The sequence below is a fragment of the Peromyscus leucopus genome, chromosome 15, assembly GCF_004664715.2.
Source record: "Peromyscus leucopus breed LL Stock chromosome 15, UCI_PerLeu_2.1, whole genome shotgun sequence".
Taxonomy (NCBI): Eukaryota; Metazoa; Chordata; class Mammalia; order Rodentia; family Cricetidae; genus Peromyscus; species Peromyscus leucopus.
Window position 1 is genome coordinate 10,021,407 of NC_051076.1, and position 17,361 is coordinate 10,038,767.

General features: G+C 40.7%; 1 protein-coding gene across 1 annotated transcript in view; it reads right to left on the reverse strand.

Moving 5' to 3' along the window:
- Ush2a (usherin) overlaps positions 1-17,361 on the reverse strand; it is a 688,259-nt gene that overhangs the window by 476,494 nt on the left and 194,404 nt on the right. Inside the window, 1 exon segment of the mRNA XM_028876752.2 lies at positions 10,964-11,185. Coding sequence (XP_028732585.1) covers positions 10,964-11,185 — 222 coding nt within the window.

Genomic DNA, 17,361 nt, shown 5'->3' on the forward strand with positions numbered 1-17,361 from the left:
CATGCATACTGGGAACTGAGCACAAGACCTTGCTCATGATGGACATTAACTATATTTATTTGAATCCTAGTCCTTTTTTTTTAAATTTAGGGTATAACCAAATTATCCAGTCTATCCCTAATCTTAGATTATTGCACAGGATTGTAGCTGGAGAGTTTTCTCTCCGGGTCCTGTCAAGCCCCGGCAGTCTGACAGCCCACTTATAAAATAAACATACAGATGCTTATATTATTTAAACTGTTGGGCCTAATGGCTCAGGCTTCTAGCTATCTAGTTCTTACATCTTAAATTAATCCATTTTTATAAATCTATACCTTGCCACGTGGCTCATGGCTTACCGGCATCTTCACATTTACTCTATAATGACATTTACTCTACATACTTGTTCACTGTTTGCAAAGTCAGTGATCTTCAAGATAGCATTTACAACAAAGAAGAAGAAAATTTCTCGTCAGGCAGTGGTGACACCTGCCTTTAAACCTAGCATTCAGGAGGCAGAGGCAGAGGCAGGCAGATCTCTGTGAGTTCAAGGCCAGCCTAGTCTACAAAGTGAGTACCAGGACAGCCAGGGCTACATAGTGAGACCCTGTCTCAAAATACATAATAAATAAATAAAATAAAAAACAAGAAGAAGAAGAAGGGGGAGGAAGAGGAGGAGAAAATTTCTTATCATTGTAGGTCAATGAGTTACTCACAGTTTGGAAAACAAACACAAGGGAGTCTTATATTTTAAGAAAAGTGATTAGGAACAATAGGGAAGAAGTTGGAATTATGGTTACAAAGTGCACTCAGACATTGAAACTCAGTCAGTAAATGTGGAACTGTTATGTAAGCCTCCAGAGAAAGAAGGAATAATTAATCAATAACATTAGGAGTTTGTAGGTTGGATGAAATGAAACGAATGGTCATGGAAATATTAGAGATAAAGGTCATAAAAATAGTGCCATCAAGTTCTATGTGTTTCAGGTATATGAAAGCCGGGGGGGGTGGGGTAGTGCATGCCTTTAATCCCAGCCCTTGGGAGGCAGAGGCAGGTGGATCTCTGTGAGTTCGAGGCCAGCCTGGGCTATAGAGTGAGTTCCAGGAAAGGTGCAAAGCTACACAGAGAAACCCTGTCTTGAAAAACCAATAAATAAATAAATAAATAAATAAATAAATAAATAAATAAAATATACTTATGAAATGAAGGGCCTGCCTTTCAAGTCAATCAGTATGGTACCATGAATACATACATAGCATTGATCATTATTGCTTATAAACCACTTTCAAGATTAAAAGTGCTCTTTATTGTTCCTTATGTGTTTATTATAACTATCATTTTAAACCTATTGCACTAAGCCTTAATGATTTGTATGAATAAAAGTGTCAAATATTCATTAACCTCCAAATTTAATAAGCCTGAGATTCTTACCTAAGAGATGTGTGACAACCTGCCTTCAAGCAATAGACTGATTAACAATGGTGGAACAGACAACAGCCACTGGCCTAACAATATGGCCCAAACTGCAACTTCACCACTAATTAAGTCTCCTTAATATTTTGTCTCTGTACTACCCAGTTTTAATACACCTACTTCTACATGTAAAGCCAAGAAAGATCAAGCAATTGAATTTTCACTCTACACTATCAGTGAATTAAAAAAGATGGCTTTCAAAAGTGTATAACATGTTTTAATGCATAATAAATCTTATTGTTAAGTAATTCTTATAGCTAAGCAACCCACCTTATGCATTATTTCTTTATTATCACTCGGTTAATTATTAATCAGTAAGTTTTTTTTTTTTTTGGACATTTGGTGTGTGCCTTACACTGTGTAAGGAATAGTGTTGAAATTATCAAAAAGACAGTCATGATTTCAGTCCATGGAAAACAGCAGCAAACAGCCCATTTCAATAGAGTGTAGTAAGGGCTAAGATAGAGAAATTCATAATCTCTGTAGAAGCATGTAAGAGACATGTCTAACCTGGACTTGGCATGGGAGAAAGCTGAGTGTAGCTGGGAAAATCATCAGAGGAACATTGAAGCTAGCACATTAATGATGAGCAGCAGTTAGCTAACTAAGAAGATGAAAATGAGCTTCAAACATCAAGAGATTGATGACGAGCAAGAAGAGCAGTATGTCCCTAGACCTGAGCATCCTAGGAATGGAATACATTAGGCAAAGCAGCTGGACCCAAAGACAAACAGAGAACTGAAAGGGAAAGCAAGAAATGTTTGTGTGGAGAGAAGAGGCTGAGAGGCAAGAGACAAGAGACAAGAGCTGGTGCAGACCTGTGAAGATATTGAAAGGTTCTAAACAATGCAAAAAGAAAGATGACCAGTTGGAGAATGGCCTACAGAAGAGGAAGACTTCACAGAGAGGCCCAGACAGGTCAGTTCTACGCAGCAGCTACAAATAAGAGTTCTAAGGCAAGGATAAGAAGAATGGACAGAGCAGGACCAAGTGCTAGAGGGTGAGGACCCTTCATGGTGTCCCACCTCAGGGGCTCTATGATGTCACTGTGTTGGCAAGCATGGAAGAAGGAACAAGTGCAGAAGAAGAAAGCAAAGAACCGAGACTGAGCTCAAAGCAGCTATTGTTTTCCAGTTTCCTGACTGCATTGGAGCAAGGAGTCATAAAATCATTCACACATGCTCCCTAAGAATCTCTTACAGCTTCCTCAAAATGCCTTTTCCATCTGGACATAGTGGGGTCACACGGAAAGGGTAACTTGGATGTCTATGAGTCTGAGCAAGTGTTCCCTCTCCATCTCCCCAGTCTGCAATGCTTCTCCTTTCAACTTTCATTTCATTCCAAAAAGAACAAAGCTGAGACCACTCCTCAGTCAAGATTTTGGGAGTAACTGAGCTTCCCTCTCTGGCTCCACTAACCAAAGCTCCAGGGCCATGTTTGTAGGCCCACTTCACAGGTATGCCTTACATATGGTCTGGGTAATATTATTTGAAAATTCCCCATGCACATAGAACAGTTACCACATCTCCCCATGACATTAAAATCATCTTGGAAATGGAGAATATCTCAATAGTGATATGATTCAGAATCTTTTCTGCATAAAAAAACCTAATTTATGCTTTTAGGGATGTCTAATATAAAACTGAATTTGATACTTTAAATATTTCCAATTAATTATTTGGAAAATATGTGCAAAATAGCTCACTTTTTAAAATCAAAAGGAAGGCTTCCATGACCACAGCAAGCATTACAACTTCTTTTCTTTTGCAAGTTCCTCTCTGTACTTATTGAAACTGGATGAAAACAGGAAACAAAGTAACATGTGCTATAGAAATAGAGAATGCTATTAGAATATGCCAATGTGTTTAGAGCAGTGAAGTATTTGGGATGATACCAGAATGACTGCCCAACACATCCTTTGAAAAGTCACCAGACAGCTCAAGCATGAACATCTGATCATGGGCTTGTGAGTGTGACATGAGCATGTGGGAACATGTGTATAGTTTGTATATCAAGAAATAATGTATCTGTTTATTGATAAGAGAAATACAGCAGGCCGATGCTTTGAGTTGATTCGCAGAGTTTGAAGTGAACCATGAGCTTGGTTCTGTGAAAATATTATTTCCTACTGACAGGACTGGGGAAACTTGCCTTACTGGTGACTAAAATTAATGTTTCTTCCTAGTCTTAATCCTCCTCTTTCTCTTCCTCCTCCCTTTTTTCCCCCCTCCTCCCCTTCTCCTTCTTCCTTTTTTTGTACTCTGAACCAAATCCAGGGCCTTGCTCTTGGTAAGCACTCTGTCTACCACTGAGAGAAAGACGACAACTTTTAAAATTATTTCAAACAAAAGGTAATATGATAAAAGCATTCACCAAATAAATGGCTTTGAAATGTGAAGACTTACACATGGGTCTTCATAAATCAGCCTTTATGATGGTTGGTAAATGGGGGAAATGGCCTCCCTCATCACGCCATTGACGCCATGTTCAAAGCATTTCCCCGCCTCTTACTTAGAACCTCTTACTATAGCTAGCAAAGATGATCATGGCAAATTTTGCTCCTGAGGTGTCTTGCTTTCACAGCATAGCCTGATGCCTGCTATTCTGGGGGAGCACATAGACCCTGTCCCTCTCAGGCTATGCAGGTGAACTCAACCAGACATTGTCATCTCCCCTGGTGCTGTCAGCATCTCCTCAAGGTCTGAAGGCCACCAGTCCTCAGCTCTCCTGCTGCATCTCTTACCTTTTCTCTTCTTGGTCACTATGCTTGTATATTTCACAGCTAGCCCACAAAGCAGATCCATATATTTGTTTTCCAATAATGAAAGCCAATATCGAATATCAAAGGTTAAGCCAAATTTGTAACTGAAATCTATCTTGTAAAAATGTAGGTCATTATTCTTTATTATTTCTTAAAGCACTTTCTTAAATTACTTGCTTCTACTATGAGGAAAACAAATACCAGGACATCGGGGTGGTGAAGGTCAGAATTAATGTGCTTTTCCTAATTAGTCTGTCTGTAGAAGGTTACTCAACTTGTGCCTTCGCTCTAACTGCTTAGAATCAGGTTCATTTTAATGAAGTAAGAAATACCCCAGCCACCAAAATAATAGTAAAGCATAAACACCATACAGTAAAAGATATAAAATGCATGACTTTAAGGACTACTGATTTGGATTGGGTTGTATTCCTCTTTTTGATACTTGCTAATTACTTGTGTTGTGTATCCTGAAGAGTCTTTGCTTGGCACTTTGGGGAAGGGAAGTCCATGAGACAAACGTGAGCGACAGTCATGTATTGTCCTTGAGTATCATGAGGAAAGGATAGAGTGTCATCTGCAGGGTACTCAGTATCACTGATCACATTTCTCCTGAAGACAAACACAGTGGAATTACAAGCAGATGCTTGTGTGCACTCAACTCCCCAGTGGCTGCTACAAAGATCTCCCCAAAGGCAGTCGCTGCTTCCTGGGCAGGGTCAGCAGTGCAGGGAGTTTAAAAGGCTGGAGTGATTGGCATCCAGATACCATGGCAGTCAAACCTCCCCTCAAATGATCATGGGCTTGTTTTACTATCAGGCAAAGAGTGACAAGGAGAAGGAGGGTCACCTTTGGAATGCCAGTCTGAGCAGATTTCAGATTTTTACCTTTACATGGAAAAAACAAAATTCTTTGTGTAAATCAAATAGGTTCATTCTGCATTCCTGGGGGAAAAAGTGAACATGATTTACTTCCTTCTCCCAGCATGCACCGATATCTGTTTGAGCTGGACAAGAGGGAGGAGGCTGGTTTGGGGAGAGAAAGCACTGTTGTCTGCATGCAAGCAGGGAGCACTGCTTCACGGTGCCTGTGGGATTGCCCAATTATCATAAAATAATTTTCATTTTCCATTTTTTTATTCACCTGCTTAATCCATCTCAAGAATAAAATAGTCATTTTATAGTGATGTGTTCTCTCCATATCACATTTTTCAGATCATTAGAGAAGAGTAAATTTATATGAATTTTAAGTTATAAACATTATGTTACATGAAAAAGTCAAAACTCAATAGTTGATTTAAAATTCCTGAGATTTGGACTGGAGAGGTGGCTCAGTGGTTATGAGTGCATGCTCTTCTTGCAGAGGCCAGGGTCTGGTTCCCAGACCTATATGGTGGCTCACACAGTCACCTGTAATTCCTGCTCTATAGGCTTTGATGCCCTCTTCTGACCTCCACAGGCTCCTGCATACATGGTGCACATATATTAACACTCAAGCATACACGGTTACACATACAATAAAATTTGAATTAAATAAATGGATGCTAATATCTGCCTGAGTTTTAAACAACCTGATGTTTGGTAATAACCCAATTTGAATTTGAGGGAACTGCATAAATACTCCACAATCATAGAATTGGAGCTTGAAGATCTCAAAGCATTAGCATTTGATACAAAGCATTGTAGTTGATGAGGACTATTTGACCTGCTGCCCAGTTGTTTGCTTAGTATTAGATCCATTTAGATACCATCAATAGCAAAACCAAGCATCACATTTTAGTGTAGAAGATTCCATGTAACTTATCCCCGAGATAACCCTTAGCCAAACATATCTTGTATCTATAAGAATGAATGAATTAATACAACATCCATTGATCATCCGTCAATATTACAGAAAATTCTTACTTAGAAAAATCCCCTACTTATAGTAGGCATTTGAATATTAAAAACTGTGTGGCAGCTAGTAGCTGGCATTTAAAGAGAGCTGAGCAGCATGTGTGCAGGCACAGAGCACAGTGTATTATCTGAACTATCCCCTTCCATTCATCCTCTCCTACCTGCAAGTAATTAATACAGTGTAATTATGCCAAATGTAAAGAAAGGGAAATGAGGCTGCAGAAAAGAGTAAGTTTGTCCAAATGCATTTAGCTAATAAATAATGCAACGTAGTTCTACAATAAGTGCCTTTACTCTGCTCCCAAAGTCCTCACTTTTATTCATAAAGATATGGAGGAGCTAATTCATGGTCATGAATTTATACTGCAAAATAAATAAATGACTGATACTATAATATATTCAACCTAAGGATTAGAGCCTTCAAAACCCCATGTATCAGAAAACAAAACAATACAAGCATGTCTTGAAGAACAAAGCTTAATCGGACTCATTATTTTTCTTGAAGGTAGAATTCATAATCCTGATATCAATAATTTGCAATGTTAAGCAGCATTTGGAACATATATCTCTGTGCTTTGTTTCCATGCTGCCAGGTATAAATTTGAGAGCACTGAACAGTAGAGTCAGGTTTTCTTTACTGCAGCAGCGAGAGTTTATATTGAGACTTGAATACACTGCTCTTGAGCCTGGAAGATATTATGAGCATGGTTACATAATCCATCATTAATGGGGAGGGGGCAGATGTCTGGTATTTTCCCCATGATAAACATATGATGGCTACATAACCATCTATTTGCCTTTGTGTTTAAACTTCATTTCTCTTCATGTTTTGGGAAACATTTCAGTGAATGTTTCAGATTTGAAAAGAATCATTAAAAATAAGGAACATCTTGGTTTGTCTTGACATTAAGAGCAGATACATCATTTTAGGGATCACTGGGGTTTGTTCATTAGATTGGACACTGAACATAACAACTGTGTGAAGTATAGATGAGTGTGAGCTGGGCTCCCTGCCCACCTAGCCATCCAGTTCCTTGTAGCTCCATGAAACTAATTGCCAGACAGGAAAATCTATCGTCAAATGTCCTTGGAAACATGGTAAATAAATAAACAAGCAAGAAAAAAAAAACCAAACCAAACCAACCAACCAAACAAACAAACAAAAAATGGAATCTGGCAGAACTTAGTTAACTATAAACAAATTAACCAAAAAGTAAACCCCAAATTGTGCAGCAGGGTTGGCTCAGAGCTCTGGGTGATGAGCATGTGATCCATGTAGAATAGTCCCTTATATTGTATGAACATATGCTGTTGTGATTGGTTTAATAAAGAAACTAACCAGCCAACAGCTGGACAGGAGAAGTTTAGGTGGGAGAGCCAAACTGAGACTACTGGGGAGAAGGATGGAGTCAGGAGTCACGAGCAGACACAGAGAGAAGCAAAATGGACATGCCGTAATGAAAAAAGGCACTGAGCTTTATGGCAAAGCATAGATAAGAAATACGGGTTAATTTAAGAGTTAGCTAGTAACAAGCCCGAGCTATTGGCTGAGCATTTGTAATTAATATAAGCCTCAGTGTGTTTATTTGCTCAGTGTGTTTATTTGGGAGCTGCTGGTGGGACAGAAACTTCCACCAATACACCTTCTTCTCAGAATCACTACTTTTGTATATTTCTCATTTCCTAACTTTGAAGGAATAGTCTTTAGGAATTCCCTTTTATGGTGTGGCCAACCCCAAGCCCTTGATTCAGAATCAGTTCAATGCCTGGTTCCAACTTGACATCAACAGTCCCAGTACCTTGGGTGAGCTACTTGCACAGTTCTGTCTCCTAGTGTCTTTCAAGGGTGGAGTACTGCTGTTGGGCACTGGCAGGAATAAATGAAAAATCTAAGTAATATTGGTTACACTTAGCTCCCTGTTTAGGGAAGGTGAATATTTAAAGAAAGCTGGGAAGTTTGTTTTGAGGGGCTGGGGAGACATCTTGGGTCAGGACAGTGCTTGCCTTGCAAGCATAAGGACTTCAGTTTGAAATACAGAATTCACAAGTTAAAACAAGACAAAACTAGGCAGGGTGGTGTACACTTGTAACCCCAGTGCTGGTGAGGTAGAGACAAGATCTGTGGGACTCTGGCCAGGCTGTCTAATGTATTTGGTAAGTTCAAGGTCAGTGAGAGACCGTAGTCAAAGAGAAGCTGGATGGTGCCCAGTGAATTATATCCCTGGTTGTCCTCTGACCTATATACGATTCACAACACACACACACATACACACACACACACACACACACACACACACACACACACATACACTTGAGCGCTCCTACATGCACATGGATATTGTTCTCTCCATACACAAAGGTAGTTTTGAAAAATCTGCTCTAACTCACTAATTGGATAAATGCACAAATGTAGATAAATGACCCATCTCAATAAAATAATAAAATCATTTAACCAAATCTGGCAGTTAAGCCAAAGGATCAAGCCAATTATGAAGGTTGTTTTAAGAATTAAAAGGAGGGCTGCAGAGACAGTGCAGGAGATAAAAGCACTGGCTGCTCTTGCAGGGGACTGGAGTTCAATTCCCAGTACCCAGGTGGGGTTGGGGATTATGACTGCCTATAACTCCACCTCCAGGGACTGGAATTCCATTCTGACCTCGGTGGGCACCAGCATGCCCATGCATGTGCACATACCCACACTCACACACACAGTCACATAATATTTAACACACACACACACACACACACACACACACACACACACACATCTCTATTTTTTTCTCTATAGAGAAAGTGAAAAGGAATCTTAAGGAAAGTCAAGTACACAATGAAAACCAGCCACGCCCCTTCCTTTTCTCAGGAAAATCAGCCATGCTCTGGGGACCAGAGCCCCTGAGACTGGGATGTGCATCTCAAGTACATTCTGTGCAGCTGGAGGCTGTGTGATAGACAGAAGGATCTTGCTCAGTGAGGTCCGTGTTTATGGCTTAAGTTTTTTAAAGAGGAATTTGGAAATGCTCCCAGACTCTGCATCTGCCCCTGGCCCTTGCACCTCAGAGGTGGAGGCCAGTGAGGGAGACAGCAAGGATGACTAAATTTATTAGGAATGGACAGACCACTCTATCTTTTCACACAGCAACAGTAGGCGATCCCGTCAGAAACTTGCCTGTTGGCTGGCCTGCAGACCGATCAGACGTCCTTACTATAGCTAGCAACAACTGAATGGAGACAGAATGCTGTTTCCTGAAAGAAATGTGCCCCAAGCCGACATTCAACCAGAGAGACAGCTTCTATTTCCTTTTGAGAAAGAGTCCATCAGCTGAGACTTCCTCTTCATAACCTACATTGACTTTCTTTTGTTGTTTCTCCATCATGAAAGTTATTAAGCAGAAGTTCAGCATGTCGGGGAACTTGAATTCAATGTTTAATTATGATGATTTTGATGTGTGGGGAAAATAGTTAAGCACACATTAATCTCAATATATCTCAGCTAACAGGTAATCATGATTTACGACACGCATACATCAGTAGTCAGTTTCACCCATAAGCCAACTGTTTACTCTTTTAGGTAAAATCAAAACAGCGACATTGGATTTTCCAGCTCAAATTCCATTTCCTTGTCTTTACATACTAATATTTTTAAAATGTGGTATTTTACCAAAATTTTCTCACAGATTAAGCCAATATCTAAGTTTATGTAACAACATAAACCTTACACATTATATATATATATATGTGTGTGTGTGTGTGTGTGTGTGTGTGGTTTCATGTGTGTAAGTATGGCACTCATGCCATGATAAGCATGTGGAAGTCATAGGCCAACTTTTGGTATGGGTCCTGTCAGTCATCTACCTTGTTTGAGGAAGAGCCTCCATGTTGTTCACAGTTACACAGGCCGGACTAGCTGGCCTGAGGCTTCTGGGTATTCTCCTGTCTACAACTTCCATCATGCTGCCGGAGCACTGGCCTTGTAGTCGCACATTACCACCTCTGGCTTTAACTTGGGTTCTATGGATCTGAACTCAGGTCCTCATGTTTCCATGGCAAATGTGTTACCCACAGAGCCATCTCTTCAAGCCCCTTGTATTTTTTTAAAAAACAGAAATATGAAGTCTGGACATAAATCATCCAATTAAATATTAAAATCTTTTCATTTACATGAGTTGTTTTGGTCATGGTGCCTCTTCACAGCAATAGAACTGCACGCAGGAACTTACTCTTTACACGTGTATTATTTGCATTGATTTTCATGTTTCCAAATATTGCCTTCACTGTCATTCGTTAACACTTTTAAACTCTGTCCCTGTGACAGGCACAAACCTCCCTGGCTTTACCACAGTGCCATCCGGAGAAGGTGGGTTCCCTGAGACTAGTCTCCCCCAATGCTTCCCACAGAACAGGAGACATTAACAGTTGTGGACTCAGCTACACAAAGGTGGGAATCAAACAGCCCTCAGATACCTGATGCCACCCTCTGCCCAGTAAGGGCAAATGCTCCTTCTGACTCTTTCCACAAGCTCTGGTGACCACATGTGTTCTCTGTGGGCAGGAGGCATTTCTGAAACCCTTTCACCAACAGGATACTCTAATACATGATGATGGAGGCTGCCTGAGGACACACTTTGATCCAATGAGCTCTCCTCTCTTTCCTTTCCTCACCTGCCTCCTATCTGACCCCCACCAACACAATCCTAAAGGGATGGATGTGTTGACACAATCAGGCTACTATTATAAAAAGGCTGACTTCATTTTTCTATAAATAGACACCATAAAAAATTCATTGTAAAGAGATATCAAAATAATAGACAACACCTTGGGGCGTAGCACTTCTCAAATAAAAGTGTCAAATACACTTACCTATAAAATCTGGGTGAGCTGTTCTGGGAAATCTGCAGTAACCATCTCCCATGAAGCAGGTTCCCTTTGTCATAGCAGCCATGGGAGCTGGGAGAGAGGAATCCCTCCTTTCTAGATAGTACACAGGAGAGGGACCATTGACTTCTGCAGGAGGAAGCCACCAGAGATGGACTGTGGTGCTGTTGACTCCTGTCACCACGGGAGACCTTAGCTGGGCAGGAGCTGAATGGCAAAAGGACACAGAAGGACACTGAATGAAATAGGGAGACACACCCTTGTGCACCTCACACTTGAAGTCAGATCAGTTGCTGTCATAGGTGCCTCAAGAGCTCTATGAATGGAAAACAGAATGCAGAGTTGAGCTCAGAGATGACTAAACAACATTTAAATGACTACAAATTCCTAACACAAAACATACACACACCGAGAAAGATTTTTCATTGGAAATAATTTCTATTTTTTTTTTTTGGCCCAATAACAGCTATGATAGCCACTACAGGTACCCTGAGCCCTTGTTTGTATGCCTGCTGACTTCAAAGTCTCCTTCAGTGACTCCCTCTGGATGTCTCTGACTGAGTGGAGCCTGCCTTATGTGGAAACTACAGAACCCCTTTGAACTGGGCCCAGCCTATGACCCGCACTGCTAACAGAAGAGGAGCCTCTTATTCTGACCTGCACTGGTACTGAGCAGCTGGCAGAAATAATGGACATGGGCAAGGGGGAAGGAGAGGAAGGGGTGGTCTGCAGGAGCAGGGTATGGGTGACTTGAGACCAGTATGTCCCCCTAAAGATTGCTAATGCAGGATCAATGACTTTGGGCTGCTAAATCATGTTTATTTCATTTTATTATTTTTATTCTTACCAGACTGGGTTTTAATCTAGAGGGCCTCACCCTCTCTCAGCTACCTGCCCAGTCTATAGTTTGTTTTCATAGACAAACAGTTTTTAAAATTTTCAACATTTATTTATTGTGTGGTATGTGCGTGTGTGCACCTATGCTCATGAGCTTGTTATCATGGCATGCATATTGAGGGCATACAGAGGGCAACTTGAGGGAATCGTTTCTCTCCTTCCAGGTTGCAGAGCCTGTACCAAGTGAGTTTGCCCACTGATCAGATTTTATTCACAGATCAGGAGGAAGGCATGGCCTTTACCCACACTCCATGCCTGGCAGAAGCACAGTCTTCCCCTCATGTTTGTTTCTCAGGAGCAGGTCTCACAATGGATGAGCCTGTACTGAGGTGTCACATCATCCAAAGTCCAGCTTTGCCTGCCTTTGGGTTCACTGCTGCATGTATAACAACACATACCCATCATTATAGTTTCATACAGCATATATATGGATAAATGGCTGTGTGTGTGTGTGTGTGTGTGTGTGTGTGTGTGTGTGTGTGTGTGTGTGTGTGTTTTGAGACAGGGCCTTTCTATATAGTCCAGACTGACTTTGAAGTTGACCTTTACCACAGTCCACCAAGTCCTTTCGACCACCATGGCCAATATTATACAGGGTATTTTCACTTCTGCCAAGATTCTCTGTTAGCCATTTGTCTGCATCCTCAACTCCTCATGACAACTGTTCTCTTTACAGTCACCATAGTTTTTTGCCTTTCCCACAGTATTTGGGATCATAAAGTGTACATTGATTTCAAGTTGTTTTCTTCTCCTTAGAAATAGTAATATTTCTTTCATTGCATCTCGGCTTCAGCACTATATAAAAAATATGGATATTTTTATTTATCCATCCATTCAGTGAAGCAGGTTGTGATCAACTTCTTTTTTACCAATTATCAATAAAGTTGATATAAATGTGCATGCATGCAGACGTTACTGTATTATTGTCATTTCTCAAGTCCTCGGGGAAAATTCCAAGGGGCTAGAAGCACTGGGCCATATGTTAAGAACATGTTAGTGTCTTCCAAAATTGCTGTCCCATTGTATCCATGCCACCACTGCAGGGCAGGTTTTGGATATTTTAATGCATGTGAAATGATATCCATGTGCACTGCCTGTCTAGGGTACAGTGGGTACCATCTTTGTATCCTTAACTATTCTCTTTCTGTATTCTTTAGTACGACAGCCACTTTCACGTGCAATTTCCTGATTTTTACCCTAGGCTTAGAAATTATATAAATTAAAGCAAACAGACAAGCAAACACCACTCTGAAGGCCAAATAGAACATCGCCTGTACAGCACCTTACCAATACTAGTGTAAGCACAATGGGTTCTAGTCATTGCAGCAACTGGAAGCACAGCTGGTCCTGAGGTGACCATGCCACCAGACATGGCTTCAGACTTGTCTCAGTAATTGCTCATTGACCACAGTTGAGGGACAATAAGACCCAGAACACTCAGATCCTGAATAGTGACAACTCCTTGGAGCTGCTAAGAGATTCTACTAATAAACATTGACAAAACTTTCCATGTAACCTGATGAAAGGAAAATCTAACAGCCGGGTTATTGAAAATGAAGGCCAATGTTCAAGTATAACATAGTTTTGTTTGTTTGAGAGAAGGTTTTTATGTAGCTCTTTCTGACCTGGAACTCTTAGCAATCTTCCTGCCTCTGCCTTCTGAGTGCTGGAATTGAAGGAATGGACCATCAATGATGGATGGGCCCAGCTTCAATGATGTCACTTTGCTTTAAACAATCTGGAGCAGGCAAACAGTCATGTCTACTTTAAGCATGTAGGCTAAACTTGAGGGGTAAAAGTAAAGAACGGAATGAACAGGACTATAGCCAAGGCTTTGACCAAGAACCAAAACTATGTTTGTGGACTTTTAATCTGTATTTGTATTAACACAGCCTTGTACAGAAAAAAATCATTTCCTGTTTTAAGAAACATAATGTGGTGTGAGTCCAAGAGCTGAAATCTTTAAAGTATTGAGAGGAAATTCACCTTACGAGCATAGAAAGAAATATTACTAGTTACCCGGAAATGCTGGCCAACTTTCTAAAGACAGGCAGCCAGTTACAATTCTATTTCCACTTTCAGAAGGAGCAGAGCAAAAAGTTCATAGATTTAAATAGAAAATTAACAACTGTATTCATCTTCTGCTGCAGGAATCTGTGTGATGTTTTTTGCACATGTATGAATCTTATATGCGTGGCTTCTTTTGGTATTCTCTGTCAAAATCTAGCTAGGTGGGGTGCTCTCAATTGTCATTCTAATAATCCAAAACAAAATAGGAGGATAAACTAGCCTGAATCTCTTGGAGTTGAAACTCCCTTGCATGATTTTCTGTGGCTGTCTATGCATTGTTACAGGCTCAGGTGAGCAAGAAGGCCTCTCATGGATTTAGTATGGAGCTCTACAATGCAAGGAAAAGAACAATTAACAAGGTTTTCTTTATAATTTCACTCTTTGTATGTGTGCACATGTGTGCATGTTCGTGTGTTACTCGTGTGTGTAGTGTGTGTGTGTGTGTGTGTGTGTGTGTGTGTGTGTGTGTGTGTAGACCAAAGGAGAATCTCAGGTGTTATTCTGCCACTCCTTGAACAGTGACAGTCTCCTTTGACACAGGATGCTTTACAAGCCTGGAGCCAGGGTCAGATCAATTAGGCTGGACTGGCTGGCCAGTCAGCCCCAGGAATACTCCTAGTGCAGGCATTACAAACACATACCATAACACCCTGCATTTGCATGTGGCTTCTGGGTACCACAATCCTCTTCTCTCTGCACCTGCCCCTTTTACTTTACAGACACAGAAAGAATGGTATTGGAGCCCTTCCACTGGTACAGTTTCTGCATTCCACATAGGAGTCTCCAGTGTTTAGAGCACATGAACATGACATTTTCCGTTTGAAAAATTCCATCCAGCCCACTCCCACTGATATTCAGAAGACCTCTCTCAAATTTTTCAAATGAGAAACATTTTTTCTACATCCATTCCTTTTAAACTAAATACTTGAAGCTTGGATAAACTTTAAACTTTCAGCATTGGAAGAATAAGACCCTTCACAGAGGAACTTCCTTCCCAAAGCCCATGTGATTGCCTCCCTTGTAGCTCTACCAACTGCATGGGAGAAAATGGTGAAATTGTGGACCATGCCTCTCCACCTTGATAGCATGATCCACAGCATTTCTTAATCAGAAATGTAAAGAACTAAAAAAACTAAAAATGAAAAGAATTTCTTTGGCTCTGTAGTTACTTTCTCAATGCTTTCTAAAGGCGAGAGCTCACTATGGCCTTCAGTCCAGCCAACAGTGTATAGACAAAGACCACACTGTGGAGAGTCCACTGAAGCCAGTGCCAACTGTTCACACGGTGACATGTAAGCTTCTCAATCCACAGAGAAGTGTTTCACCAAACAATTGGAATGTCTTGACTAGTCTCTTCCAGAAGATGAGTCAAACTAGAGCTGGTTGCTGATCTATTGCTTAAAAAAATCTCAACTCTCACTGCTCTGTTGCAGCTTCACCCAAAGGAGTGAACCATGCATTCCTGCAGGGTGGGTATCCTACTGGGCAGTTCTTTTCCCATATCCTCTATAACCAGGAGGGGGAATTGAGTGGATCTGCCAACTAATTAAACTGGACAGACAGACAGACACACACACACACACACACACACAGAGAACTTAGTGTAAGGAGGGTTATTTGTCAGAGTGCCACAACAAAGTGATTATAGACACATACATATGTTTTTTAAATGGTTTGTCCTCATAGCACAACAAACTAAGAGAGAACTTTGAACCAGCGGAACAACTTTAGACGTCTCAAAATATTTTCACCTATAGTGGTATTTTATTTGTACTGAAATGTGATTTTAATTATATGTTAATAAATAAAGTGGCCTGGGGGTCAGAGCTATTAGCAAGCCATAGGAAAGCAGGGCGGTGGTGGTGTATGCTTATAATTCCAGCACTTGGTAGGCAGAGCTAGGTAAATCTCTGTGTGTTCAGGGATACAGCCAGCATTGGAGACACATGCCTTTAAGACCTGGAGGGCTGTACTTACAGGCAGTGATGAGGCAGTCACGTGTTTGGGTTTACAACCAATGAGAAGGCAGAACAGAAAGACTATATAAAGACAAACACACAGGAATTAGGTCTCTTTCAGAGAGGTAGGACCACCGCAGGAGGAAGGGTAAGGTTTTAGCTCTGAGCTCTGATCTCTTGGCTTTCTTCTTTACATTGGTTCTGTGTTTCTTATTTAATAAGACGGTTGGTTATATCTATATTCACCTTAATTCCTTGTGCTACAAATATTTCAGAAAAATCATTTAAACTTTATATTATTTGCCTGAGTTTTCCTTCCTACAAATTGAGGCAGAATTTTCAAAGCCAAATATTAACACTGTCATTTCCATTAAAATACACAGCCCAGTTCTTTTCTAAATTTGTGTGTGTATGTGTGTGGCGGTGTGTTTCTTCATGTGTGGTGAATATGTTTGCTCATGTGCATTTGTGGATGCCTGAGGAGGACATTGGATGTCCTACCCTGTCAGCATCTACCTTCTCCCTCAGAAAGACTCTTTCATTGATGCTGGATCTCACCAATTTTCTTCAGTGAAACTGGCTGCCCAAGAAGTCCTAGCAATTCTCTCATCTCCACCCATCCTCTAGCACTGAGGTTACAGACACCTACGTACAGCTATATCTGGTCTCCAGGTGGGTTCCGAGGGTCTGAATTCAGGTTCTTGCTCTTACACAGTAAGTACTCCTATCCACTGAGCTAACTCCTCAGCTCCCTACTAACTTTATATTTTATAAAAAGCGTTCTAAAATACTCAGCTAATCCACTTCCTTTATGCAGCATTTGTTACCCTATTATCTGATTAATGGCATATTGTAATGAATAAATTCACACTTGTGAAATTTATGGGATGTGGAGTCTTAAGCAAGACAGACTCACAGCTCTTCTGCATCAAATCTCTTCATTTGTGTTCTAAACCTTGTATGTGAAGTCTGCGTGGTAAGTTATTCACTATACCTGATACCGTCTACCTCCTGCTGTGGGACCCAGCGTCCAGATATGACCACAGTTTCCATAGTTCAGGATGTATAGGGTATAGTGTGATGTAAGACATCCTTAGGCATTTTATCAAAAGAAAATTATTTTGACTTTTTTCTCAAGGATCTAAAACCATGTCAGGAAATGTTACTTTGCAAAAACTGCTCCTCCTTGATAACTGCATGTAGGCTCTGAGACCAGGGCCTAAGAATGAATCCCCAGTCTGCAGACACTCTGCTCAGCAGTCAGTGAACAGAAGAGGAAAGAGTCTCCACAGGAACCTACAAGTCACTCTGTGCTCTTATTGACCAACAATTTTCTGACTCTAGAGAACAAAATATATTTTTCTACTTCCTTCCCCTTTCCTGGTCAGCTCTATGTGAGGCTCAGCACCTCAGAAATATCCTAATCTACCACTTGATCTCTCTTTTCTTTAGTATGTC